The 27,994-nt window shown below is 51.5% G+C and overlaps 1 protein-coding gene and 1 long non-coding RNA gene across 5 annotated transcripts in view; one reads left to right on the top strand and one right to left on the bottom strand.

The window, feature by feature from the left end:
- The window catches only part of Kiaa1671 (KIAA1671 ortholog), a 163,372-nt gene that overhangs the window by 99,954 nt on the left and 35,424 nt on the right, over window positions 1-27,994 (top strand). Inside the window, exon 1 of one of the 4 annotated variants that reach the window (XM_023711833.1) lies at window positions 3,007-4,378. The exons of the other annotated variants lie outside the window; for them this stretch is intronic. Within the exon in view, the coding sequence (XP_023567601.1) occupies window positions 4,091-4,378 (288 nt within the window). The 5' untranslated portion in view covers window positions 3,007-4,090. Of the gene's footprint in view, window positions 1-3,006; window positions 4,379-27,994 lie in introns of those variants that run through there. 4 annotated transcript variants of the gene reach the window in all.
- LOC111815786 lies at window positions 97-4,187 on the bottom strand. Its single transcript, XR_002820427.1, has 3 exons — window positions 4,100-4,187; window positions 2,959-3,000; window positions 97-247 (listed from the first exon to the last, which is right to left on the bottom strand). It is a non-coding gene; the product is annotated as an uncharacterized LOC111815786 (long non-coding RNA).

Raw genomic sequence — 27,994 nt, 5'->3', positions numbered from 1 at the left:
AGTGACGTCATACAGAGACGCAATAGGATGACAGCGACACAAGATGATGTAATATGGTGATGTAACACGATGATGTATTGCAGCGGCGCAACGTAGTGACGCAGTGCGTTCCTTGCGTGCGCATAGTAAGCGCCCTTCAGCAGGGAGGTGGTGGTAGTGGGCTCAGGCTGGGCTCCCTGGCTGCGGAGCCCAAGGTCAACGTGGGCACACAACTGGTGGGAGGTTGCCCTCAGATGAGGCCACATGTCTGGAAAGTCAGAGAGGTTAAGTAACTTGGGGGTCACATGGCCAAAAAAAAAAAAAAAAAAAAAAAAGAGCTACCAGTGACCTCCCAACTCTTACATAGCACTTTACTGATTTTGCTGGTCCATTGCTTGGGGTGGGCGCTGAAGCAGGTTCTCAGCGCATCAAATTATGGAGCCCCAGAGAACAATCAGTGGTTGAGATAAATAATAGTTTTTTTTTTTTTTTTTTTTTTTTTTTTTTAATTTTAAGACAGGATCTCACTCAGTCCTTAAGATGCCAGGCTGGGCTTACACCTCAGTCCACCTGCCTCAGCTTTCCAGAGGGCTAGGCTTACAGGCATGTGCTACTGTGTTTGGTTTTAATTCAGTGTTTTAAAGTTGAAATTAATGCAAAAATCCATGGTGAACAGAGAATCAATACTATAAATAAAGACAGGATCGATATAACTAGTTCTTTTTTTCCTCACCTCTGGCTCCTTCCTTTAACTCTGGCTGTGCAGATCCCTTTTTATGGAACGATTAGGGTGCTACTAATTGTTCCTAATAGTACACGCGGCTGTGATCCCATTTCTGTGGCGCAGCATTTGTATCCATCCATTTTTATTTCCAAAGCAGATTCTGGCCTCGGAACTAGATCAGTAACCACAGGGTCAAAAGTCCCGCACCCCCATCCCAGCCTTTTACCAAAAAAAAAAAAAAAAAAAAAACTCACATCCAGAAAAAAAAAAAACAGCACACATACACCACCAGCTAAATTCTGCTCACATTTTGCTCTGTCTGCCTTATTAAAGTCCGGCCATCTGTTTTTAAAAAGGCTTCTCAGAGTTAAGTGATGGACATGCACACGTTAGCCCTCTGCCCGGGCAGGCATGCCATGAACTGGCAGGCCACTGTTTGTAAAGACTTTGGGGCGAGGGTGCTGCACTTCTGGGAAATCCACCAGTTCCCATCTCTGCCCATGGGGGAGACGCCATGACTTGTGGACACTGGGTGTGACCCTTTCAAGCACTTTTTCCTGCTGCTTTCTCTTTCTCCTTCTTGAAAGATTCACCTGTTCCCAGTATACTTTCTCCTCTATGTGCAGCTGGAGGGCACAAAGCTGCGTCTCTTTCCAGCCCTTCTGGTATGGCTCTTCTCATACCTGTCGCCACCTGAAGTCTCTCAGTGACCAGCTCCAGGGCTTCCCAGGCAGCCCCAGCACAAGGAGGCTGCCAGTGCTGTGCCTGGGGGCAGTGTCTGGCCCTTTCCTGTTTCTTTGCCAGTGTCCTGGGACCGTGCATACTGACATATTGATAGGCTATAGGGTGTGGCCCTGCCCCTCACCGCCTGAACCGACCCCACCACTGCCCCTAGTTTCTCCTGTTTCTTCCTGGGCCAGGTCCCATTCTGGGCATTTGTGCTTTGGGATTTGTAAGGGTCTGGAAACTGGCCAGGCTGATGGCTTATTCCCATGAGCTATGTAGGGTTATGAGGTTGGCCAGGGTTGCAGTTCTCTAAGTGTCTGACCAGGGACAGGAAACCCACTTCATGGCAGTTCACCCAATGATTAGCAGGGAGGGGGGTGCTCAGAGTCTCCCCACAAGGGGTTGGCCTTGGGGCTTCTTGAGCGTCCTCCACCGTGGCAGCTGCTGGCTGCCCCAGGGCCACCTCCTAGACAAGCCAAGGCTCTGCCACCATCCACGCACACACTCGGGAAGCCACCCATGCTTCTGCCTCCTGTGTTGGGCACATGGACCAGCCTTGCTCGTAGGCAACACAGCGGGAGACAAGGATCTGTGGGGCTGTCTTGGGCAGCAGGTCAGGCTGTGTGACCAGGGTGGCTGATGGTACTTCCCTGGCCTCAGTCTCCTCCTCTGTCAAGTGGGTGCTCTGGCCAGTCCAGGCGTGCATCCAGTGAGGTTAAAATGGTTGTAGCACTTGGTTTCACCCTCAGGAGCCACCTGCCCCACCTGAACTCTCTGCTTTGGTCCCTCTGCAGCAGGAATGTCTTAGTCTCATGTCCTGGGACCACACCAGAGTATACATTCAGAACAGGTGACCCACCACAAGGACCAGGAATCCAGGACCAGGAGATCTGTAGGCCACACTGTTAGAGGCTTTCATGTCAAACTTCCTGGGGCTAGCCCTTTGACCAGGGTCTAGAGGGCAAATATTTGTTCAGAATGGAGGTGAGGGAGAGGAAAGAACATGGGACATTTGGACCCATCTGGATTTCTGCCATGGATCTCGTGTTCCGACAATAAATATTTACTGAGCCCTCTGTGTGGGCTAGGTACTAGTCAGAGTTGTGGCAAGAGGCAGCTCCCATGTGTGTCCTGGTAGGAATCTTGCTGTGTGTCCTTGGACAAATGGATTGACCTCTCTGAGTCTACATGTCCTCATCTGTAGAGGGGGCAGCAAGGCTTGGGTCCCCGAGCCTTGCAGTCCAGGATCCAGTTGTACTGACCTGCACCCACCCCCAGGGTCCTCATTTTGTGTTCTCTTCTCTCCCCATCCCCCAAACACTCCAGCCCCACAAGGGTTAAAACCCAGCAAACTCACACGTGACCCCTATAAACCATGACACTTTCCAGTTGCTGCCAGGCTGCCTTCCCTGGATGGGGCAGATGCTGTGCCCACCCCCCTGTTGCCATGGTAACCCTGCCCCAAAATACAGCCGGTGTCAGATCTTGGTGGTGGGGGCGGGAGGAGGGGACCTTCCGAGCTGCCTCACCTGGCTCAGTGCTGTGTTCCTGGGAGGTGGCAGTGAGAAAGCCTGAAAGGCAAGAGGGAGGGAGCAGAAGCTGGGAAGAGAGAAGCCTTGGAGACACGGAGGCCGGGAAGGGAGGAATGAAGAACTGACCGGCGCCAGGAGGGGGAGACAGACTGACAGCGGCTGAGGTCCCAAGACGCCGCCTGGAGCCCGCCAGGCAGAGGCCGCTGTTCCCCGCAGTTCCGACCTCCCCCGGCTGCCCATCGCCAACATACATGCCCACACACGCACACACACATGCGCCCACATGCACGCCCGTGCCGCCGCATTTCCGCGTGCGCCTGTGGTGAGGGCACAGGGGCGGGCAGCCTGTCAGGAGTGTGAAGTCACCGTCAGCCCCGAGGGACAGCCAGTGAGTTGGGACTTAGGGGAAAAAAATGGGGGCGGATGTCAGCTCCCTGGGCGGCCGCCTCCCTGAGGCCCCTCCTGCATTCCTGGGCTGCGAAGCCCCTTGCTAAGACGGGGGTTGATGTCATCCTGGACTGCTCGGCCAAGAGACCCGGGCCGGTGGCTGCCTCCGGAAATGAGCTAGCTGTCCGCCGGCTCACAGGTTCAGCACCTACAGCCCCAGGACAGAAACCTGCGTGGGTCAGGTGAGCAGAGGGGCTGTAGGCAGCTGCGGGTGGCCGTGGCTCTCGGGACCTTCAGCCAGGCTTCCGACGGGCCCCTACCTGAAGCGAAGTGAGGGCGTGGAGCCCGCACTCCTGCCCGCCCCCACCCTGGGCTCCCGGGCTGTCTGGAACTGTCACACCCCGAGGGATCGCTGCCGGCCGCTGGCATCCAGCAGGGTGAGCGCTCCGTACTGGACTGGACCCTTGGCCAGCCTCGCTCCCAACTCCAGCGGACTCTGGGCAGCCCCTGCTGCCTCTGCCCCTTCGTTCCGCGTGCGCCCTGCGCGGGCAGCTCCCCGCTCCCTGATGTGTATTTACCCTTGATTTGGCTGAAGCGTGCGCGTGCTACTGGCTTCTCTGCTCCAGCAAGCCCAGAACTTCCTGAGCCCAGGCAGCCAGCAGGAGAGCCAGGCGCAGGACACGCGCTGCCTGCCTTTGGATCACACTCTCCTCTCTCCTGCCCTCCCCTCCCAGCCGGCCCCATGGATTACCTGGGAGACAAGCTCACAGTAGCCCAGACCCACATGACCCAGTGGGTGGGCACCGTGCGGAGGTCCTTCCAGGAAGCCCTGAACTTAGTGAGCAGCACGGTGGGCCACGAGCGGTCGAGCACAGAGCCCTCTGGCCGGAGCCCCTTCAAGCGCAGCACCTCCTCCTTCCGCCACCTGGCCTCCCGCAGCAGGGAATCTTTCCGCCGCTTCTCTGCACGCAGCCAACAGAGATTCTCATCGCTAAAGAAAAGACAGCCGGACGCGGAGCCCCCAGATATTGTAAGCTTGTTATGTTGCTTAAAATACTAAAACAGCAGTGAAAACTCCTCCCTACCCGAACTCGCAGGGAGGGCGTCTGAACACCAAGCCTGGGGAGTTACTCTCTACAGAGTTTTTGCCAATCAGAGCCCCAGCGGCTGCTCTTCCGGGTTCTGGGGAGGGGGCTCCTCAGTGGGGAGATTCCCTGCACGGGGATTGCTCCCTGGCCTGGCCTTGGTCAAGAACCGCACTCTTGGTTCTGTGTATGTGTACCTTGTGAGCTTCGGTTGCTTTGTGGTTGATTAAAGTGTGACTGCTCCAGCTTCATTTACAGGACACAAATGCTTGTCGCCCCTATTTTTAGGGAGGATTAGTTGGCACCTGCTCCGTCTCCTCTCGCCCTCCCAGAATGACTGAGTGTCCATGTTATGTGCATGCGTGTTGGTTTGGGGCTGTTGTCGTTATTTATTAAGTGTAATTCTCCTCTGATTACCAAAGGACAGGGCCTTAGGGGATCTGAGGTGACAGGTGGTTTTTCCCTCTGGCCTGTGAGCCTTGGAATTGGTGTGAGTGAGCCCCCGCCAGGGGGCCGCAGCTGGGATTTGGAGTTCCCCAGCATCTCATCTGGCTCACTAGAGCTGGGGTCGACAGAGCTGATGATCAGAGCTGGGCTGGTGCGGAACAAGTCTGGAGGACTCTAAAGATCTGAGGAGTGGAACCTCAGAAAGACATAGGAAGCTGCCTGGGCATGCACAGGGGAAAAGAGGCAGAGTCAGAACCCAGGGCTCTGGGCTCCCTACACAGGCTCTGTCCAGCCCACTTCTTGGCAAATGCTTTCTCCAGGCCTTCTCCAACCAGGACTCAGCCAAGAGAGGGCTTGTGTGTTCACATAGAAGACTTCTGTCCCTGCTGTACCAGCCCTGTCCACAGCAGCATCTGAGGATGGGCAGAGGGCTCAAGCAGTTCTATGGGCTCCTCCTTGCCACCAGTGCTCATGGCCCCCAAGAGACCCTGCACCCAGGAGGAGCCCTGGCTATATTGAGGCTGCTGATAGGTACAGGGACTCAGCATCCCTCCTGTCCAGAGAGGTGCGTGGCCTCACCTTGAGTCACACAGCAGTCAGCAGCAGGTGCAAAGCCAAGTCAGAAGCCAAGCACTTGAGCATGACATGTGTCTCATGATGGGGATGTCTCCTCTTGCAGGTCTGTGCTCTCTTGTGCTTCACATAAATTAGTATGGCTTGATTTATGCAACAGAGCCCCAACCCATTTTCTAGGGGGTGTGACTTAGCCCAGGGACAGACCTCTCCTTCTGTCTGTGTTTTCATCTCATCTGTCTGTCTGTTTCCTCCCTTTTCTCTGCATCTCTCTGTGCCTGTCTTTTGCTGTCTCCTTCTCTTGTTTCTGTCTCTGCCTCTCTGCCCCTATCTCTGTCCCTGTGTGTCCCTGCCTTGAGTTCTCTCTCCTACTTATACTCTCTTGTGACGTTGCAGCTAAGGGTGTGGGGCTTGGAATGTGCAAGCTCCACTCACCTCGCCTCCACCCTGTTGCCCTGTGGGACCCACAGTCCCTAGACCTCAAGATACCATGCACATTGGTGCCACCAACGGGCTGGGTCCATATGAGCTGAGAGGGAATGAATGATGTAGGTAGCTCAAGGCCTCCAGTGGGCAAATGTGTGCCAAGCAGACTTGTGTCACTGCCTCCATCCCACTTAGCATTGGCACAGTGGGCACCAGCTGGATCAGCTGGACACAGTTGAATCAGACCTGCCAAAGGCTGGCCAAAAGGCTTTGCCTGCTTATTAGAACACAGTTGCCTTCTCTATCAGGTGAAGACACTACGGGCTTGCTGTGAGTCTGGTGTGGGCTCCCAGCTGGGTCAGGCACACAGTAGGTGTGCATTTATAGGCTGGGTTGCTCTGCCTCAGGAGGACAAGGACAGGATCTGGATGAAACTCATGAAGGCTGCAGAGGAAACGTGGGGACCCTGGGCCCTCCTGCTTGAGACCGAATCATGCTGTTACCTCTGTTACCCTAGGCAGCCTGCTGCTCTCTGAGCCTGACCTTGGTCCTCCCAGCCTTCAGATGGTAAACATGGCTGTGCTTGCAATTGGTACTGGTACCTTGGACATGAACGCTTGTGACAGCCAAATCTCCTCTCTTAAACTATTCCTTTAGAGATTTCCAGTGAGCTGGAAAACGCACACACACCCCTTCACTTAAATATTTGTTTTAGGGGAGGAAACTTTTAAAGCACAGACAGTTGACCTGTAGCAGCACCTGTAGCAAGGGTCTGGCGGGACAGGATCAGTGTATTGTGCCCTCTACTTGTGGGTGACTTAGCTGGAGAATCATCCAGCATGGTGCCTCAGGCCTGTCACGAGGAGGCCCTCAAAGGCAGGTGTGCCCCAAACTGTTTTCTGAAGCCAGCCTCCAGGTCCAGGAATAAAAGGGGGGAAAAGAGAAAAACAAATGCTTTGTCCTGACCCTCAAAGGCAGGAAGGGGTGTGTTCGTGCTGCAGCCCAGTGCATGCCTGGGCCTGAGGAAGGAGCCTGACATGCTGGGTTTAGCTGAGGAGACCAGGCAGACTCCAGTTAGAGGCCAGCAGAAAATTCCAGAACCCAGGAACAATGGCAATACCACTGCAGCCTAGGTTAGAATAAAAGCAGGAAGTGTGCATGTATGGGCGGGTGGGGCTGTCCCTGGGGCCACTGTATGCTGCACAGAGAGAGCTTTACAATCTAACTTGGGCCCAAGTCTCAGCTCTACCCAGTGACAGCTGGATGACCTCAGCCAAGTTCAGTGACCTCTTCCAGCCTTAGCATTCCCATCTGGAAAATGATTCAAATGGGATTTGTCTGGAAGTTGGTCAGTGGGACTGATCAAACTGGGGCAAACATGGCCCTGGTATGCAGGAGGTGCTTCATGAGCGCATTCCACATTGCTTCTGGGGAATTTGGGCTCTGGAAATGTGGATCCCCCCATCTCAGTAGCCAGACGGTACCTTTGGAAGGACAGCAAGACCCTGGCCAATACCCTGTGAGCACTTGCCATGTGCTGGGCCTGAGGCTCCTGTGGCTCTGTACATCTGGTCCCCTCTGTATTCAGCTGTTATTGAGGACCTGCCCCATTACAGCACAGGGAGACAGATGCAGTGAAAGCAGGCAGCACCCTTCCCTGTACAGCCGCCTCAAGGAGCATGTAACCGAGCCGTCAGCTCCCTGGCAGGTAATATGCATGGTGTGCTGAAGGTGAGGCCACAGTCTGGGGAGAGCTGAGGCCTGTGCGTGGCCTCAGATCACAGCACACGTCACAGTTACTCAGCCTCAGTGTGGTGCACGTCAGGGCCTGGGTGACTCCTTGCGGCAGTAGAAGGTGGAAGGAAGTGGACAGCCCTTGTAAAATCATGGCTGCTCTGTGCCCACTGGATGCCAGGAACATCCGCTAGTTGTGACAACCAAAAATATCTCCAGATATTGTCATATGTGCCCTGGGGGAAAAAATCCACCCCTCCTCCTCCAATTCCAGGTTGGAGGATCACTGCTGTCTGAGATACCTAGGGGGAGAGGCTCCTGGACCCTCCTTAGATCCCCAACGCTGCGAATGCGTAAGTCACTTATGGCCAGTGGCATAGCACCTCCACACAACCTCCACACATCCTTCTGTGTACTTTAAATAATCTTTAGATGACTTGTCCTACCGAGTACACGCTAACTGCTAGGGAAACAGTTGTTACACTGCATTGTTTAGGGAATGATGAGAAAAACATCCGCATGTGTTCAGTGAAGATGTAGTTTGTTTGTTTGTTTGTTTGTTTGTTTGTTTTTCAGACCTATTTGATAAGAGGTTGTTTGGACCGCAGATGCAGACCCCAGAGATATAGATACAGAGGGTCACCTGCTGTGTGGCATGGGGCACAGTCATTGTGGCCCATGTTGGTGAGGCGTTGTGGCCGTTCTCCAGGCACAGGCAGGAGGAGAGTATTTGGGTTTTGCCTCACCTGGAGATTGAAATGGATAATTAAAGTATTTATCGGGCCGGGGACATGGCTCAGTGGAATAAGCACTTGCCTGGCAAACATAAAGGCCTGAGTTCAATCCCTGGTTCCTCAAAAAAAAAAAAGTATTTATCATGGCCCAGGGTCCCCCCACCTCCTACATGCACATAGCTCCCACCCCCAAGTATTGTGGCTGAGAACAACCGAAGTTTCTTTCTCTTCAGAGACAGAGGTCAGGAACCAAGGTGCCAGCAGCCCACTCCCCACCCAGGGCTTCCCACTCAGGGTCCTCCCTGCCTTTTCCAGCTTCCGGCAGCTTTATGGGTACCTCAGTTGTGTAGGCTTCACCCAGCCTCTGCTCCCACCTTCACGTGGCCTGGTCCCTGACTTCTCTCCTATCTCTGGACACTTGTCCTGGGATTTAGAGTCCATCAGGATAACCCCGGATGGCCTCATCTCTGGATCCTTAACTTAGTGATATCTGTAGAGACCTGTTTTCAAAGCACAGCCACACCCATGGATTCTGGGTGTTGGTTAGGACATAGACATAATCTTTTGGGGCCCATTTCAACCCATCACACCTCCCCCTGGCTTCCATTGCAGCCCCTCCCCATCTAATACATTCTCCACCCAGCTCTATGAGGGGCCCTGCTTCACCCCTACTTAGAAGGTCTAGGCTTTTGCCTGCCTCCCTCTCAACCCCAGCCCCCACCCTGTCCTAGGGTAATAAGGCTCAGAGAGGTTGATGGGCTCGGCGTGGTATACACTTTCTAAGAGTAGACATAGGGCCTGGGGAGGCCTGGGGTTCTGCTCTCAGAGATGCACCATGGAAAATCTGAGATAATGATAGCAAAAGCCACCCACCCACCCCTTCATTCATTCATTCATTCATTCACTCACAGTTTTTAACTGAGTTCCTCATTTGTGCCAGGTACTAGCTTTGGGGAGGATGAGATAGATGTCCTCAGAGGGCCTGCGGGAACAGGGGCCACCGCGGCCTCAGTTGGGAGACCATCAGGGGCCATCAGGGGCTGGGTGCAGGAACAGTTGGAGTATATTTCAGGAGGAGTGATGGGGAAGTCTTCCCAGAGGTGACATCAAAACAGAGACCAGAGGGAAAGGGCATGAGCCACAGGAGGTTTGAGGGAGGATCATCTGCATAGCAGGAAAAACAAGCGCAAAGGCGAGGAGGCAGTTCTGTGCCTGCTGTGTGGAAGAGCAGCAAGGAGGATTGGGGAGAACGGCACTTCGGAGAAATGAGCAGGGCTGGGTCACATCAGACCAGGGAACGCTGGTGAGGAGGTTTGTTTCTGATATTTGAAGATTCGAGCTAGGAAATGTTGTCCTCAGTTGTGTGCTCACGTGTGGAATCTTGGAAGAGAAGGGCAGTGCCAACGACAGCGACCACTCATTGAGTACCTACTGTGTGTGGCGATGGGACTCCCGAGGGGCTGGGTCCAGCTGCCTTCCATGCTAGACCTGGTGACCACCTCCTACCCAGAGAGCCCTGACAGGTGTCCTGGCCTCTGACTGCACCCTGGGGTGTGGAACTGGGGTGTTAAGCTTCAACACAACCTCAAAGGCCAGCATGATGTCACTTCAGCCTCTGCTGCGGTGTCACTGGGCAGGCAAGACAGGCAACTTTCTTTTGGGCTGGCCTCACCCCATTTCAGGTCTCCTTTCCACCCTCCTGGCAGCAGGATGATGTCACTTGCCTGAAAACAATGGTCCCTTTATGGATCCAGCCAGGGCGACTGCTGGGCCCCAGAGCAGGTGCCTCTGAGAGAGACTGGACATGACGTGGGAAGGGGCAGGACAGGGGGTTTGGCTGTTCCCCAGGGGCTGCTTGTGCTAAATCACACAGATCTGAACAAGTGGGAGATATTCATTCTACATTTGGGAACTACGGAGAAATGTAAAGACAACAAAATCCACCCATTCTTCCAACATGGATGAAGTCTCCTCTTGGCATTTGAATGCATTTCCTTCCTGCCTTTTTTTTTTTCCCCCACCCTCTCCCAAACAGCATTGCCAACTTTCTGTCTTGCATCCTTTTTTAAAAAATTGAAAGTTCTCATATGTCTCTAGTAAACACTTTCAGTGCCAATAGATGGCTGAACCCGTGTTTGTGAGCTCCGCAATTTATCACCCAAGCGGGACATTTGGGTCATAGCCTGTTTCCGACCATCAGGAGGACCCTGCGGGGTGGGGTCTGCGTGCGTATGCATCTGGGTCTGGATTTCTGAGAGACCCGTGAGGTTCCAGTGAGCTCATTTCCCGCGAACTGATCTCAGGCCCCTGGTTACTTTTTCTCTCCTTCACGCAGCATTTTCAAATTGCACTTGATTTGTTCATACACATGTGTCTGGCTTCCTCATCAGGAAGCCAGAAATTTCAGGAAGGAAATCTGGATTGATGCATATCTTACAGGGAATGTTATGTTTTGGAATTTTGTGAATAATGGGGGCTTGAGGGGGTGATCATGAGTTCTTCTTACAAGAAGGATAATATAAAGTATGTAGGATTTTAAAATATGGTTATGGGCCAGCAAGATAGCTCAGTGGACTAAGCACCTGCTTTGGCAAGCACAGGGACCAAGGTTTGATCCCCAGTACTGTATGTTGCGCTGGCCCCACCCCTGGGGTGCACTGAGCTGGTGACCCAGTCAGGACATGATGGCACATGCCTGTAATGCCAGCACTGGGGAGGCTAAAAGCAGGGGCATCACTATGAGTCTGAGCTGCGTAGTGAGACCCTGTACCAATACATAAATGAAAATAAATAAATAAGGTTAATGTTACCATATTTTGCATAGGAAAAAATCAAAACAATCGATTACAGGAGAAGATAAATCACCATTAGGGGCCCCGCAAAATAATCTTCCTAGCTTCGAACACACTCTTCCCCTCAGTTCTGCTACTTTCTGAAGCAGTTCTGGAGCCCCTCTTTTGGGAGTTAGTTGTGTTATTGTGGCTGATGTCCTGAATCAATTCAAAATGTTTACCTTTATTGGTCATTTTCACTTGGGAAAAGAGTCCCAGAGGTCACATGGTGGATGAAGACACAATGTCATGTTTTTGTTGACAGAAATTGCTGTCAACATTTGGTCACTGAGGAGTAATAGAAAAAAAATACCGTGAGTGCTTAGATTCAGAAATTCGTTATGGTAAAAGAAACATTGCCATTAACCTCAAATTATTCAAAGTCTCCCTCTCTTCAAATAGACTTATCCTGTTGTTTTTGGCAACATGACTTTTACTATAAGTTTTTAAAGCTTAAGCAATTTGCTGTATTTTTCAGCCACCCCTGTGTACTATCTTAGTTTCAGCAGCATGCTGGTAAATGCTGAACAATCAGGTCTCTGGGGAGAAAGCCTTGATGTGTAGCATTTTCCCCTTCCTGTGGCATAAATGTCCCCAATATGGCTGATGGCAAGCAAGTCACTAACTAGCTAGCCCCAAACCCAGGCTGTGGGTCACTCACTGTTCAAGGTTTCCACCATAAAGACACCGTAAACAATGACCTGAAGACCATAATTAATAGTGAAATGTTAGGAATATTACCTGTGTCATGTTACAAATATTTATTACTTGTGCTTTTCTTAGGATTTACTTTAATTGTAAGTTTATATAATTTAATTATTAGCAATGGTTGTTTAACACCTGACTCACATCTGCTTCCCAAAACTTCCACCTATCTCTGGGGGCAGGGCCAGGCCAGCTCCTCGACACCACTGCAGGTCAGAGGGTGAGACGTAGAAGCTGAGTCTGTGAGTTTGGTCCTGCTTCTTGCTTGTTGTGTAACTTGGGATAGCTTCCTTCTGTGAAATATGGCCATTTCCTTCTCCTATACTCATATGAAATTTATTGAGATCAGGTATATGGAACCCTTAGCATGATGTAGGGTCCTGGCACAAGGTTGTTGTCATTGTCATTTGTCATTTGTTCAGAGTTTCGTCCTTGGCACAGTCACATATGAGCGGGAAAGCTCCAAGCTGGCCCCAGGGGTCTTCCCTTCTAGTGTCCACACCCTTGTGAAGCCCCCATCCACCCGGTGCTAGGTTGATCTATGTAGCCAGTAGAATTCACAGCATCACTTCTGAGACAGGGTTCAGAGGACACTGTGGCTCATTCTTGGCCGTCCTCTTCCTCTCTGACAGTATTCAGCCTGAACGGGGCCACCTGCTATCTGTGTCTTCATGAAAGCCCATGCTGTAGATATCAGAAACCTCTGGTCAACCACTGGTGGCCAGCTGGAACGTGCCTAGGGTCAGGGGAGTGAGCCAGCAAGCGGGCCCTCCACCTGTAGGTGCAAAGCGCTGCTGGATCCCAAGTCCCAGAAAGGCAGAACCAATCCCATCTCCTCTGTGACATGACACATATTCATCGTTTAGGGCCACTAAATTGTAGGGCTATTTGTTATGCGGCGACGTGTAATGAACACAAATTTCTGTCTATTTCCAACTATACCAATGATGTGTTGTATGGCCAAGGAGTGTTCTTCAGTTCCTCCCATCCAGGTGACTGAATTAGGGTGGGGAGAGGTCAGACAGCTCTCCAGCATCTGGAATGCAGCTGTTGACATTCCCAACTGATGTTTTCTTGTCTCACAGGCTCCTGGTCAAGCCCGAGTTTGGGATCCCAGGGGATTTTTGAGCAACTCAGTCTTTGGGGACTGGCTCTAATCTCCCTTCATTTCTTGGCTTCTAAGTGCTGGTCACTCATTTATCTTATCAAGCAGGCAGTCTCAGTGCTGCCCATAAACAGCATCTGGTCCAAACACAGATATGCTAGCTTGGCCCACAAGCGCAGCCTATCTCCTGCTGTAATTTCTCAGCCAGGAGACTCTGGTTGGATTGCTCTGCACTCTCAAAAGGAGGATCCTGACACATACTGTAGGACTAAGAATTAAAAGTTGCAATGTTTGATTGATTGATTGATTGATTGATTGATTTTGTGGTACCAGGGATTGAACTCAGGACCTTGCTTTTGCCAGGCAAGCACTTCCACTCAGCAATCTCCCTGGCCTCTCATAAGTGTATTTGTTTATTTATTTATTTATTTATTGCAAAAGTTGCAATGTTCATAAATAATTTTTACTTCTGTTTCTCGAGCAATGTGTGCTCTTTTTTCTGCTGTCCTTTTCTGACGGAGAGTGAGGGGTTGCAGGCAGAATCAGCCGAGCCCAGTCTAGACCTCGGCTGTCCCTTGAGGCATCCTGGCTTTGCCACTAACTAGCTATGGGACCTTAGGCGTTTAACTCTAATTCAGCAGGTCACAGTTTCCTTGTGGTGTGCGGTACTTAGACAGGACCTGGAACTGAGGAAGCTGTAAGAAATGTCAACCGCTCTTGTGGTCTGTAGAACCTTGGTATGATAGTCAGGTTCCAGCATGTGATGCTGCAGTAACTGACACCCTGCCTGCCCTCAGCAGCGCTGCACAGTGTCTATTTCTTGTTTGCACTGAGTTTTCTGCTGGTTCAGTGGCTCTCCATAGCAACCACCTCTCCAGGCAGTTTGCAGGCAGCAGCTGGGTCATGGGGAAACCAGGACTTCCATTAACTGTCAGAGGAGAAAAGCCGGAGACCCATGCCAGGCAGAGGCTGTTGTCCCACTTCCCAGATGAGAAATAAGGTTTAAGGTTTAATTTTGAGGACTGACCATGTGCCAGCCACTGAGCTAATAAGCAGCTTATCTCCTACCCCTGTAGCAGTCCCATGATGCAGATGTTATTTTTGTCATGTCTGTTTTGCAAATGGTAAAATGAAGACCCAGCAAGAGAGGTGACTGGGCCAAAGTTACCTAGCTCACCATCAATCAGCCAAGCCTCCACTCCAGCCCAGGTCTGCCTGATGCCTCGTGTCGTAGCTCCTCTTGGCACAGGCCCATGGGTTTGCATCTTTGCCCAGCAGCTCGGTGGTATAGACCAGGGTTTCACAGCATGACAACACTGATACTGGTGGCCAGATGATTCCGTTGTAGGCAGCTGTCCTATGCCCTGCAGGATGTCAAAGAGCATCCCTGACCTCTATCCTCCAGATGCCAGTAGGACCCCTTTCTTCCCCCAATTTTGGTGATCTGAAATGTTTCCAGACATTGCCAGATTTGAGGTGGAGGCAGAACAACCCCTATGAGGACCACTGTGAGAGTTATACCAGTCCTTGCCAAGAGATATGAGATCATGTCCCTGCCCAGCCCAGGGTAGCCTTGTGGCATTGGCCAGCACACCATGAGTGAGGCCACAGTATTCCCAGTAGGACTTTGGAATGTCCTGACTTCTTAGTAAAATAACCTCCAAGTCCTGGTATGATTTGAGGCAAGACTTCCACTGTGGAAAAGCGATGTTCTTCAGCTACACGTGGAGCCAGTAGTGTCAGATCCTGGAGTTGTTATGAGAACCACATGAGATGCTGCGTGGGCTCCAGCAGGGGCTTGGCATATGGTCAGTGCCATAAATGGTGGCTTTTATGTCATTCTGCTTATCACCTGTCAAGTGGGAAGGCCAATGCAAGTACATATGTTTCAGTATTTGGAAGTACTCTCTGCAGCCTCATGTCACCAAGCTCAAATATTTAATGTCTGTTCTCTGCCAAAGCCAAGAGGCATCCAGCAGTTCATGACCCTAGCATTCATCAACCAGATTTTTAGAAAAGGCCCTCTCTGAGCTCACCTATAATTCAGCATCTGCAGCCTGAGCCTCTCCTTTGCTTCTTCGTATTTGCCTTCCACTCTGGGAAGGACACTACTTGGATCCAAGGGTCATGGTGAAGCAGCTTCCGACCCCACCACCTGCCAACTTCTTGGCAAAAGAGCCTGGAAAGTTCTGGAGCTTCCAGAGCTAAGTTGAAAGCACACGCAAAAGTAATAGCTATCCTAGTGAACAATGAGCAAACCACTTGATTGTGCATAAACATTTCTAAATGAGATCCAGGAGCTGATATATTCAGGTGGCGAGGGTCTGAAGGTTAGCCTGGAATTCTTTCTGGAGGAGCTCATTTTTTGTGTGTTGTTTTTGTTTCTTTGAAACAGATTCTAACTATGTAGTTCAAACTAGCCTTGAACTCACTATGTAGCCTAAGTTGACCTCGAACTCTCAGTGATCCTACCGCCTCAGCCTCCCAAGTGTTAAGGTTACAGGTGTGCACCACCATGCCCAGCCCTGGAGGAGCTTCTGAGTCTTGATTGTCAGGACATGTGGATCATTCTGTTCAGTTTGTTGTTCTAATAGCTAGGGAAGCTGAAGCCCAGAGAGGGAAAGAGACTTACATAGCCAGCTAGCAACAGACCCAGGTCTGGAGCTTGGTTTTCTAGATGCAAAGTGGGGATGCTGAGAGCCAAGTGAGTCTTAACCACAGCATCCCTCAGAACTGTGCATCAGATGTTTATTAAGCTCCCACTGTTGGGGAAACACTATTAATGAGAAACCATTCCTGCCTTTGGAAAGCTTCGGGAAAATAGTGAGATGCAAACCCTAGTGAGGCAGCCATCAATCAACCTCTTCTCCCTTGTGCTGCCTCTGGGCCTCAGATCACCTGTCACTGGAGGCTGTTGTGTGACCTGTTGGAACCTTTTCCATGACTCAGCTCAGACTCAGATCCTTGCTTCCGTGTCTACTGGCTTTGGGTCTTTGTACAAGATTCTGAGCAGGCCCCAGTTTCCCATCTGGCATGGGCCCTTACTCAGTGGGAATGAGTGTGATGCACTGGGCCCAGTGCCTGGCGTATGCAAAGCACCTAGCAGCCAGGAGTCTTGTCATCCTCTCACTAGCCTCTGGCTGGTGACATTCCCACCTCTGGGCCTGTGGTCCCCTGTGTCCCCTCCCTGAGGTGACAACATAGTGCACAGGCCTTGCTGGCCTCTTAAAACTGGACTGTTTCCTCATCAGAAGGACCCCTCAGTCAGGGCTTTGTGTCCTTCCAAGAAGGGAGTACAAGGGCTGCTCCAGGCGGCACAGGCCCTGTAGCCTCCCAGGCCCCTCCTCGCCTCCTTTGCTTCCACTTTGTCTCCCCACCCATCTCAAAAGATGCCCCCTGCCCAGGCAGGGCACCCACCCAAGCTCGATGATCAGAGCACCCAGGGGGCAATTTGAAGGCCACCTCTCCTTAGGAAGGAAGAGCCCGCGCAGGCGGAGCAAGAGGCCCTCTGAGACAGGCCTGTGGGCGGAGCGGCTGGAGCCCATTCCCATCATGCGGTGGAGAGTCACGTTTTCTCTTGGCTGGTGTAGGTAACATCCCGTGGGGGAGGGATGAGAAAAGGAACAGAGGAAGCCTTTGAAGCTCTTTCTGCCTGTGAGTTCCTAATCTTTTCACATAAAACAGAGCCCTGTAGATTTTCAACCACTCAGGGACATTAGTTGGGAAATGTAACCCTTCCAGGTCTCTGTGCTGAGTGGAAAGACTGCACCCATTCAGTGGCTCAGTGGCTCAAAGGCGTGTGCTCGTCAGGTGGGACTGGGGAGGAAACAGTGAAACAGACAGGCCTGGGTTTGAATCCAGCTGCCACCTCTTGCTGTATCTGGGACTATTGTCTTGAACTTCTTTGAGCTGTGATCTCCCTGGGTATAAATGGGATTGAATGCAAGCTTTGATGGGTGCCACATGTGTTCTATGTCCTGGTTCAATCTGCAGAGTCCCAGAGAATGTCCTATAGGCCTGGGGTGGATCTGGTAGTTACATGGGCGTATTCTTTCAAGGAACAAGTCCTTAATGGCTCCTAATCTGTATTCAGTTGGCAAATATTTATTGAGCACTTACTATATGCCACAGAGTTTGGGGCTCCAGGGCTCCATTAAAACAAGGCAGAGATAGTCCCAGCCCTCACACCCTGCCTTTGACAGAAGACACTATTGGGTGTTTACCGTAGAAAATGACCGCATGGGTTGTGCATTCCGTCTGTTGGCCTTATCCCTTCACAGATGTGCCCCTGATTGTCTTCCATATTTTTTCCAGCAGTTCTTGCTGGACCACAGCACAGTGCTCAGAAGTGTCTGCATCTTGCATCCTCGGGGCACAGCTCTGTGCCAGGCCCTTCTTGACACATGGTAAAACCTGACTGGGGAGGTGGATGGAGGGGGGGAAGAAGGAAGGAAGGCTCCCAGCTTCCAGGAGGGGAGAGGCCAGGGCCCTTCAATCTTTGCCCTTCTTGTAGGGGACCTGGTTTGGAAAGGTGCCCGATGATGAATCAGAGTTCAGTGTCCCACAGCAAACTGTGCCCTGAATCAAGGCTGCCTGCTCAGGACCATAAGACCCTGAGGAGCTCTGTGGTCACAGCCAGGCCACTTGGGTTTTCTGTGTGTGCTCCTGCCCCCACCCTGTCTCTCTGCGTCCCTTTGAGCTGCCTCTCTGGACCCCTGTAGGTCGGGTTTCTGTGGCCCCATGGGAGTGCAGTCAGCCAGCTCCTCAGATTGCCCCCAGATCCCTTCCAGCCAATACGGGTGTTGCACAGGGAGGCTCCTGCAGCCTCCTCATTAGCTGCTTGGAATTCCACCCTCAGCTCATTTGTGCAGCTGACTACACCTGTGAAGGCCTTACTGTGTGCCAGGCACTGTACTGGGGCTTTCACGCACTTGACCCTGGACCTTACTTTACCCTCCTTATCTTTCGAGAGGGGAGAGAAGGGAGGCAGTTGCGCTTATTGGCCAGTTCATGTGGGTGCTGAGGCCAGGGTTGCACTGTGATGCTTCTACCTTGCTGGGGTGCTGAGGATGGAACCCTGTGCCCTGGACATTCTGAGCTCAGGGCTTTGCCACTGAGCTCCACCCCCAGCCCCTCTGCTGTTTTGAGCTGCGTCCTGTGAGCGCCATGAGGACAGGATGCCTCTCCCTTCTGTTGAAGTCAGAAAAAGCTAGTCAGTGGCTACCACACAGACTCTAGAGCCAGATGGCCGCGGTTCGGGGCCCATCTTTGCACCCTACAAGCAGCCTCACAGCTTGGTGCCTGAGCTTCCTTATTTCACAAATGGAGACAGTAACAGTACCTGAGAGGGTCATGATGGGGACAACACCTGCTCATGATGTCAGGCACCTAGGACAGTTCCTGGCACATAGGGGCTCTAAGCAAGGCTGATTGTCAGTTTTAATATCACACTCATTGCTGTGCTATAGGAATATTATAAATAAACACATGAAATATAGGTAAGTGTTTTGCATGTATGATTTGTGAGGGGATACTAGGAATTGAACTCAGGACCTTGTGCTTGCCAGACAGGCACTTAAACCACTGAGCTATCTCCCCGGATACAGATACAGTTTACATAAGGCATCATATGCATATCTTCAGTGTGCAGCCTGGTGCATTTGCACAGATGTCCACCCTCAACCCACACCTCTGTTAAGGCCCAGTATGTTCCCATGACCCCAGGGAGTTCCCTTAGCGCCTTCCAAGCTCAGCCACCTCCTGGCACTCAGCAGATATTTGTCTTGGATGCATGAGCGCATGAATGAATACATGCAGCCCCAGACTCCAATGTTCTGATCCTATATGTCTTTTGAAGATGCTTGCACTTGTCATTGTCATTTCCTAACTCAGCTGAGATATGAGTGTCTGAGATACCAGTACTAAGTACAGTGCTGTACTAGGAACAACTAATTAAGCACTTTGGCAGGGTTCCATAAAGGTCAATTGCAGAAAGCAGCTCCAGCCTGCTGTCAACAAGCAGGCACAGATGTAAGGAAGGACCTGCACCCCAGGACCAGCTGGGGCTCTGCTCTGAGCTCAGGCACTGCCTCGTGCACCCTCCCTGGAACCCCAGCCTCTGGGTATGGAATCCCTCTCCCCACCTCCCTTCACACCCACACTTGCCCATCAGTCTCAGGGAAGCAGCAGCTCTGAGGCTTAGAGTACCAGCCCTTCCAGATGGGAAGGTTGTATGGTTAGAGGCCAGGAGAAGACAGGTGGGATGGGAGGGTCCCACCCTACACCCTACCCTGGCCCAGGACCAGGGGTGCTCTGTGATCTTTCTCATACACCAGGCATGAGTGGTTTTGCTTAGAGAGATTTTTCCAAAGCCAGAAAGGAAATGGAAAGTGGAAAGCCAGTGCTATAGTGCCAGCCACCCCTCAGGCCAGAGACAGGAGACTTGGGAAGGTGCTGGCTCACACAATGACAGACAGAAATGCAGTGATGGGGCTACTACAAAGGGCCCAGGCTTCCACGTCCTGTGGCTGGGTCTTTGTCCCCTGTAGCCTGGACACATCTGTTTCCTCCTTGTCCCTGTGATACCCTTACGGAACTGGAGTTGTTGTGCTCTGGTTTGGGATCTGAATGCACAAGGTGCCCTGGGCCTGTGGAACCCTTCTAGTTCTGAAGGAACAAGGGTCTCGCCTACTTATCCCAGAGGGATGGTTGGGAGACCGCACCCTCCAGGCCTCTGGCTACCCCACTCTAAAGCCCTCAGTTGAAGAGGACCTTCGCACTGGCTAAGACTGACATCACCATAGGAAACCATTTAGTGCTGGAGGCCACATCTAGCCTAGCCACCCTTCCACCTGTCACCTGTGTCCCTGTTGTTGTTTATCATGGGGCCCTGGAAGAAGACATGGTCTTGTCCTTGCTGACTGGGAAATGTGTGACACCACCCTCTTCTCACCGAGCCATTTCAGGTGTGAGCTGACTCTTCCCACCTGTGCCACTTCCCAACATAGTGACCATGGGCAGGTTACTTCATCTGCTCCTCTGTGCCTCCGTTTCTTTCTCTCTGAAGGAGTTGGGGCCTTATGAGAATAGGGCAGTGTCAGGAAGTGCATGGAAGCCATTTAGTCCCTGTCCTGAGGAACATTTTGGCTGTTGTCACTATGGTGACATGGTGGTTACTATGATCATTGGGAAGTGGTTTTGAGTAGTTTGTGTTATTCCTAGAAATGGCACAAGTCAAGCTCTTCCAAGGTAGAAGATGGCCTTGTTTTTCCTGGGTCTCCGCTCATTTTCAGGCAGTGCATTTCCACAGGGCATGTGTTCTGTGAGCAGGGGTGGGGTGTGCTCTAGATTCTGCTCAGTTAGAGCCCCACATGTTCCCTTTGCAAACCACTGTGAGAGAATGAAGGTTCGCACAGAATGCAGGTGCCAGGCCTGCTCTGCTGTCCGCTGCACAGGCCTGCGGTTGGGGGGCAGCAGGGAGGCCTCCAGGCCTTTAAGAACTCCTGAGTACTTCTGTGTGGGCTGCAGGCCAAGCTCCTTGAGAACCAGGGGACAAAACAGAGGGGTATTGGGCTCCAGACAGACCCAGGACCTAAGCCCAGACAGACCATTTGCCATCCGGTGGCCATAGGCAGATCCCCATCCTGTTACAGGCCACAGAGGTCCACATGCTCATCCCTGACGAAACAAACCACATGAGGCCAGTAATTCCGGTGAAAGGAAAGAGGACTTTATTCACAGCTAGCTCCAAGGAGATGGAGCCTCATGTTACCACATGACCGACTCCCTGTGTCCTGGTATGCAACAGTCTTTTATAGGAAGGAACAGAGAGAGGGAGGGACCTTGAGGAGACAGTAGACCGCTCTAGGCCTGTTTCCTCCTGCAGACAGGGGACTGACCCACCCATCTGGTGTGGGACCTGCATATTCTGACCATTCTTCTGGGTTCTTAGGAGAGGAGAGGGTGGCGTTTCGACAGGAGTTCAAGGAGCCTGGAAGAAGCAGCTTGTTTCTACAGGGAAAAAACCCTCTAACTTTTAAAGTTACTTTCCCAATTGGGAAGCCTTCCAGGATCCTTTGTTGGAGCACTTAGCACATGACAAGGGCTCCAGAAATAAAATAGTGCAGAAGCAGGGCGGGGTAACACACACCTGTAAATCCAGGATGCGATTTCACTCCCACACATTCGAGCCCAGCCTGGGCAACATAGCACCTTTACAAGATGCTGCCTCAAATTTTTGAAAAATTTAAGAAGGGCTGAAGGGGCCAGGGAGATAGCTCAGTGGCATAAGCACCTGCCTGGCAAGTGCAAGGTTCTGAGTTCAATCCCTGGTACTGCACAAAGAAAGAAAAGAAAGAAAGAAAGAAAGAAAGAAAGAAAGAAAGAAAGAAAGAAAGAAAGAAAGAAAGAAAGAGCAAGCTAGCTGAAGATAGCTCCATATGAAGATCCTGGGTTCAATTCTAATACCACACACACACAACAACAGTAGCTCAGACAATCCATTCACAAACCAACTGAGTTTTTAATGCAAGCTTTTCCGAACCTTTAATTGTGCAAATATACTGTGGAGAGTCCAGAGGTGGTCCTCAGCTTGCTTCAGTGCTGACACCTTAGTTGGGGAGGTGCTCACTCCAGGAATGACCACTCCGTCTGTGAGGTGTCCACTGGGAGGAGCACTAAATCGGAGGCGGGCAAGCGAGACCACGCGTCTGTACATCGGGCAGTTGCGTACTATGCCTGCGCTCCGCAGTCATGGAGCACTCTGCTGCTGCGCGTCTCCTGTAACACACCTTCGGAAGTGTGACCAGTCACTCCCCCCTGGAGAATGAGACGGATTGGCTTCCATCAGGGTCTGTTCTGCACACCGTCCTTGCACGTGAGCGTGGGTTCACGCCTACTGTGGTGTCACCAGACAGAGAGGAGGGCATGTGGAAGTGTGTGTCACCTCCAGTCCAGAGACAGGGCCTGAGAGAAACCTGGGCCTCCAGAATAGCAGCCCCCCACCTGGTCTGGCGCCTCCCCCCCAGCACACCTGGTCTGGCACCTTGCAGACTTTGGTCCGCAGAAAGATGCTGAGGGCCAGTGGAAGCAGTGACTCGGCCAAGGGCATGCACCCCCCCCCCCCCCCCCGAGCCGACTCAGAGACCAGCGCCGGGGCTTTCTGCTGCTCTACGTGGTGGCAAGTCCCTGGCATACTCCCTCTTCAGCCGCCTGCGTGGCCTCCAGTTATTGTTGAAGAGAGCGCAGGTTTCCGGGAACAGAGCAAATCCACAGAGTTTAATTAATGAATGTGCCAGAGGGCTTGGCAGCTGGATTCCTGTGTTTACCACAGTGGCTCGGCTGGCAGGCTGTTCAGGAAGAGCTTGCAGGAAGGTGGAGTCTGTCTCCCTATCCTGGCCTGCCTGGCATTGTACAAGTGGGGTGCGTGTGTGTGTGTGTGTGTGTGTGTGTGTGTGTGTGAGAGACAGACAGACAGACAGACAGACAGACAGACAGACACACATACACATACACACACACGCTATCTGAAATCTGCTTCTCTTTTGTAGCCATGTGATTAGATGAGATTTTCCCCCTTATTGTCTTTAGAAGTGCTGGCACTTGGCTTTGTTTTGCTGTGCTTTTAGCATTCTTTATGAATTTGTTGAAACAAAATCCTCCCCTAGAGACACTGTAAATAGCAGCTACATGTCTCTGCCATGGGAAGACCCCACAGAAGCTTGTGTCTGTTCTGTCCCTGACACCAGCAGCCAGGCCGCATGGAGCGAGGCTGAGGGCATACAGGGGGTGCACGGTGCTCAGGGAGGGGACGTGGCCAGGAGAGCAGCATGCCCTGTGGGCCACAAAGCCTGGCAGCATGGCCATTATGGCCTTGGAGTGGACAGACCTGGACTGAAATCCCAGACCCTCCTGTGGCCACCTCAGTAACCTGGGACAGATTCCTCGGCATCTCTGTATCTCAGCTTCCTCCTAGAAAAGATGGGAGGAGTAACACAGGAGATGTGATAAAAAACTGCAGCAAATATTAAATGTTAAAAAATAATTTATTACAAAGCACAGTACCACTAATCCCTCTCAAAATCCTCTCCCTTGCTTCATTCTTTCATACTGCTTTTTGAAGCAGCTCGGCAAGACCTCTTTCATGAGTGTCTGTTGTTTGTTTGGTTTGGGTTTGAGACAGGATCTGTCTGTGAGCCCCTGCTGGCCTTCAACTTAGAGCAGACCTCCTGTCTCAGCCTCCTGAGTGCTAGGATTACAGGTGTACACTACTACACCCAGCTCTTAGGAGTGTCTTTATTTGCACTGTTGTTACTGCCTCGACGTCCTGAATGAATTTAAAATGTTTTCCTTGTCTGCAGCTATACCACCCTGAATGCGCCCAAGCTTGTCTGAGCTCAAGCTAAGCAGGGTCGGGCCTGGTTAGTACTTGGATGGGAGATAAAATGTTTTCCTTGCATGGTCATTTCTGACTTTAGGGAAGAGCCAGAAAGTCACACAGTGCTTGAGCTAGTGAGGAAGATGGTGAGCACGCACTACGACGTCCTCAGGAGCCTGCCGTCCAGCTGGATCGCACTGGGCAGCAGAATTCATGGTTTTTATCATGGTACCCAAAGACACTCATGAAAGAGCATTTCCAGAATGTGGCAGGAAGGACGGGATAAGTGTGTGCAGAGCGTTGGGGAATATTTTGAGGGGGATTCATGGCAACATGTCTTTTACTGTAACGATTTGTTTCTTCAGCATTCACCATTCATTTGGGTCGCATCGTGTGTACACACCTCGGGTTCAGATCTGGTGGAGGGACGGACTGAGACAGCGGCGGCAAAGCAACCCGCTCGGAGGAGTGTCTCGCAGCAAAGACTGTAAATGCCAGAAATTATCCTAATCATCATTCTGCGCATTCCTTTTTTACAAGTGTGACAGCTCAGTCTTGGGGAAACTCATTGACTTGCCAGAGGGATAAGAGTGAGCGGAGCCTTACAATTAGGTGTTTGTTAGTGACAGTCCTGTTCCTCCTCTTATACAGTGGTATGTCAACTCATAGCAAACTTACCTTCTGAGAAACATGTTGTTGGGTAATTTTGTCATTGTGTGACCAGCACAGGGTGTAGTGAACATAAACGAAGACACGCGTGACCTCACAGGGAAGCAGATCTTCGGGGACCCCTGTCACACATGGGGTCCTCTTTGGCTGAAAAGTGTGACTGTGCAGCTCATGGCCACGCTCCGGAAGCTCGGCATTTGGGCGATCTGTCACTGCGGGTGCCTCTTCTTGTGGGTCTCTTTGTGCTTCTAGTAGCAGTGGCTGCCTGTTTTTCCCTTTGCATTCACACTTCAGAGATTTCCTGCCCACTCTTTAGTCTAAACAATCGGAGCCAGACGTGTGTGTGTGTGTGTGTGTGTGTGTGTGTGTGTGTGTGAGTAATTAACGCCTTTTAATTGGGGAAATATGACCTTTTAGATGTCATTAAAATAGCAGCCACAGAAAGGAGCCGAGCCTGCCCCTCACGAGGAGGGTGTCTCGTGGGTGTCGCCTCTGAGAGGACAACCAAAGCACTTCCTTCTTGGGGGTCCCCCTCAGTCTGCACCTCTCAGCTCACAGGGGAATCAGACACAGGTGGTAGCATCCACTTGTGCCCACTGTGTGCAGGCGCCGTGCTCAGCATGCTGATCTTCGAGGCTTCGCTTCCACCTGTGAGCAGGCCCTACATTCCATGTGGCGCTGCGGCAGCCGAGGCCGAGGAGGTGATGTGACCTGCTAAGGTTGCACAGCAGCAGGCTGCAGAGGCAGTACTTGCACAACCACGGAGCTGACCCAGGACCCTGGGCTCTGAATGGGACCTACCCCCACAGGAACTTAGGGGAGGAAGATGGGGAGGGAGTTTGTGTTCCTTTCTTTACTGTGCTGTGCTGTGTGTGCCAGATGGTATGGGCCCTTTGCTTAGCTGTCACTTTGTTCTTTTATTATATCCACCCACCCACCATTATGCTCCTTGCTTTATGGATGAAGAAATCAAGGCTCAGAGACATCAAGTGCTTACCCAGATCTCAGCTAGGAAGCATCAGCATTTGAACCCAGGACCGGCTGACTGTGAGCCCCGACTGTTTTTCCCATACTGAATCAGCCTTGGTGTTTCTGATCCTGTCCTCCTAGAGGAGAAGAGATAATGTGAAACTAAAGCTCTGTGACACAGAAGCAGCCCCAGACCAGGAACGAGGCAGCCAGGCATTTCTTCCTGTTCTGCAGGCTCCACAGCGGGGCCAGAAAGGGCTGTGCTTCTGCCTTTGCCTCCATCATTTCAGTTGTCCCACAAGGCCCTGGGCTCTCAGCGTTCGGAGCCTCCTCGCTGCGCACCAGCATTCCTGTGCATTCTGATTATAGCAAGAGATGCCTGAGGCCACAACCGCCCTGTGACCTCAGAATGCGTCTTGCAGTGGGCTGGTGAAGCCCAGCTGTGTGTGAGTCTCAAAGCAAACCTAGGCCAGGGATTGTTCTTATTTACCAATCGCAGAGACCTCTTTGCCTAGTCCAGGAATGGAAAGGGAGCGAGTGTGCCACCCCCGGGATACACTTTCAAGCTATAGACCTTCAGGGTTCGAAGGCCACTGCAGAGAAGAGGCCGTGCGGAATTGGGAGCTTCCTGTCTCTGGAGGTGAACAAGCAGAGGTGGGGTATTCTGGGTGTAGATTCCTCTCAGCTCCATAATCCCATGACTGTGCTCAAAGATAACTAGCCGGTGAGTTTGTAGCAGGATACTGAGTGGGTTTCCACCCACTGCCAACTCCAAGTGACTGGGAGTGGTCGCCTAGGGTGCTGTGCTATGGATTCCCAGGGCTTGTCTGGGCCACGTTCTGCAGTTGATTACTGATGCCTGCCACAGGCAAAAAGGGGTATGGGTGTTACTTTTCTACTTAACCCCCCTCTTTGCAAAAGAATAACTCTTTGTGTTTCCAATGTGAAGTGATTCCTATTTATTTTTTAAATCAGAAAATGAGAAGGCATATATATCCCCAGCCTTAGCAGCCACCCCCACCAACTCCCACACCCAGAATTTTCTATCCTACGTTACCAGGTCCCTAGGACCTCGTGGTGAAGACCCTCTGGTCTGACAGGGTGATGGAATGGTCCTTTCTCATGGTGCCTGGCCTTCGTGTGCCTTGGTTTATGAGAGAGTTTGAAAATAACCAGTAACAGGGATGGCCGAATAGCTCAGTGAATTAAAGCACCTGTAAGCAGGCGCAGGGGTCAGAGGTTCAATCCCTGGGCCTGCCATGCCAGCCCCACCCCACCCCCACCCCCCAGGGCATGCTGAGATGGCAGTTGAGACTAGGCAAGGTGGCGAGTGCCTGTAATCCCAGCTCTTGGGAGGCAGTAAACAGGTGGATCACTATGAGTCCAATCTAGTGGTGAGACCCTAAACACCCTGTAGACCCTTCCCTAAAACACAAAAAACAAAACAAAACAAAACAAAAAATTCCAGTAACTGATATTAACAGAAACAGGCAATTAAAAAGTGAACATTTGAAATTAATTTTTCATTCATTAAAGGGGGTACTTGTGGGGGCCTGGCCCTAGCTCAGGCCTTTAAGTGGCTGCTTCCTCAAAGCTGTCAGCCTCAGGTTGCTGGAGTTCGAACCTCACACCTCTCCAGCTGGCCAAAAGTGCCCTGAAGGCATTCGAGGAACAAAAAAAAAAGAAAGCCTTAAAAAAATATATAAAAAAAAGGGGGTACTTGTACACCTGCCTGCTTTTCTGGGTGCAGCCCTGACTTCCAGGTGAACGTTGGGTATTTTCTCTTTCCGCTCAATTACTGTTGTTAATCCTCATGTCTTCATCAGGCGATGTCTTGTCATAGCAAAGTACAAGTTGCTCAACACTTGCTGGGAGAGTTTGTCCTCCTGCCTGGATCTGCCTGTAGCTTGGAAGGTTTCCAGAAGTCAGTAGTGTACGGTGGGGAGACGGACACTCAGAAAGGCTGCATGACATACTTGAGGCCAGATGGAGGGCCACAGCTGGGACTAGAGCTGAGACCCGTTTGCCTCAAAATCCCCTGCTCTTAAACATGTTCAGTGAGTGCCTGGTTCGTCTCTGTCTGTTAGGACAGGCAAGGTTGCTACAGCAGCACCACTAAAACCACAGTGGCTCAGATAGAACAAGTGGTTGCTTGAGAACTCTTCATGTCCACTGACACTGGCTACAGTTTTGTCCCTTTTTCATCTTTATTCCAGGGCCCAGGTTGAGGAGCAGTTTGCCTGGGGTAATGACAGTCACATGGCTAACCAAAATACATGGCCAGCCATGCACTGGCTCTTGGTGTGTTTGGTTTTTGTTTTTGAGGTAGGGGTTTTGCTGTGTAGCTCAGGCTAGGCTCACATCTGCAGCCCTCCTGCCTCTGCCTATCAGAGTGTTGGGATTACAGGTGTGTGGCCTTGTACCCAACTGCATGGACTCTTATTAAAGTTTCTTCCTGGAAATAAGTGGTGTCTTTTCTACTCACATTTCATTGGCTCTGGTGAGTCACATGAGCATGTGGGGTGGGGTGGAATAGTGGCGCTAAATGTGTGTGCTGAGGTCTCAGTGTGATTGTTATGGACTCATTTGTAGTTAATGTGTGAACAGGTCTTTTCTTTGCCTATAACATGAACCACCCTATTGGATGAACTCTACCCTTGGCTCTTAGGTTTGTTAGGAGGCCCAAGTCAAACATATATTCCCATTGTCAAATGCCACAGCCTCTAATTTCAGCATCTTCCTTCCTTCCTCCTCAGTCCATTCTTCCTAAATGTGGGCAATGGTGAAAAGCCTTCACACACAACAGTTCTTCTGAGAAACCCAACATTGTTTAAAGATATTTGAGCCTGTGTCTCTCCAAGCCCTACAATACCACCTCACTGGGCACCGGAGGTCTTGCAGCTGTGTGGTCTTTGGGGCTCAGGAATTCTACCCTGCTGGGTCTCCTTGGGGGGAAGGACAGCTGGAGACCCCAGCAAGGGGAAGCTCAGGCA

This window comes from Octodon degus, unplaced genomic scaffold (genome assembly GCF_000260255.1).
Source record: "Octodon degus isolate 3935 unplaced genomic scaffold, OctDeg1.0 scaffold00021, whole genome shotgun sequence".
In the NCBI taxonomy this organism is placed as follows: domain Eukaryota; kingdom Metazoa; phylum Chordata; class Mammalia; order Rodentia; family Octodontidae; genus Octodon; species Octodon degus.
The sequence above is the reverse complement of the archived record's forward strand: the minus strand, read 5'-3'. Positions and strand labels throughout refer to the sequence as shown.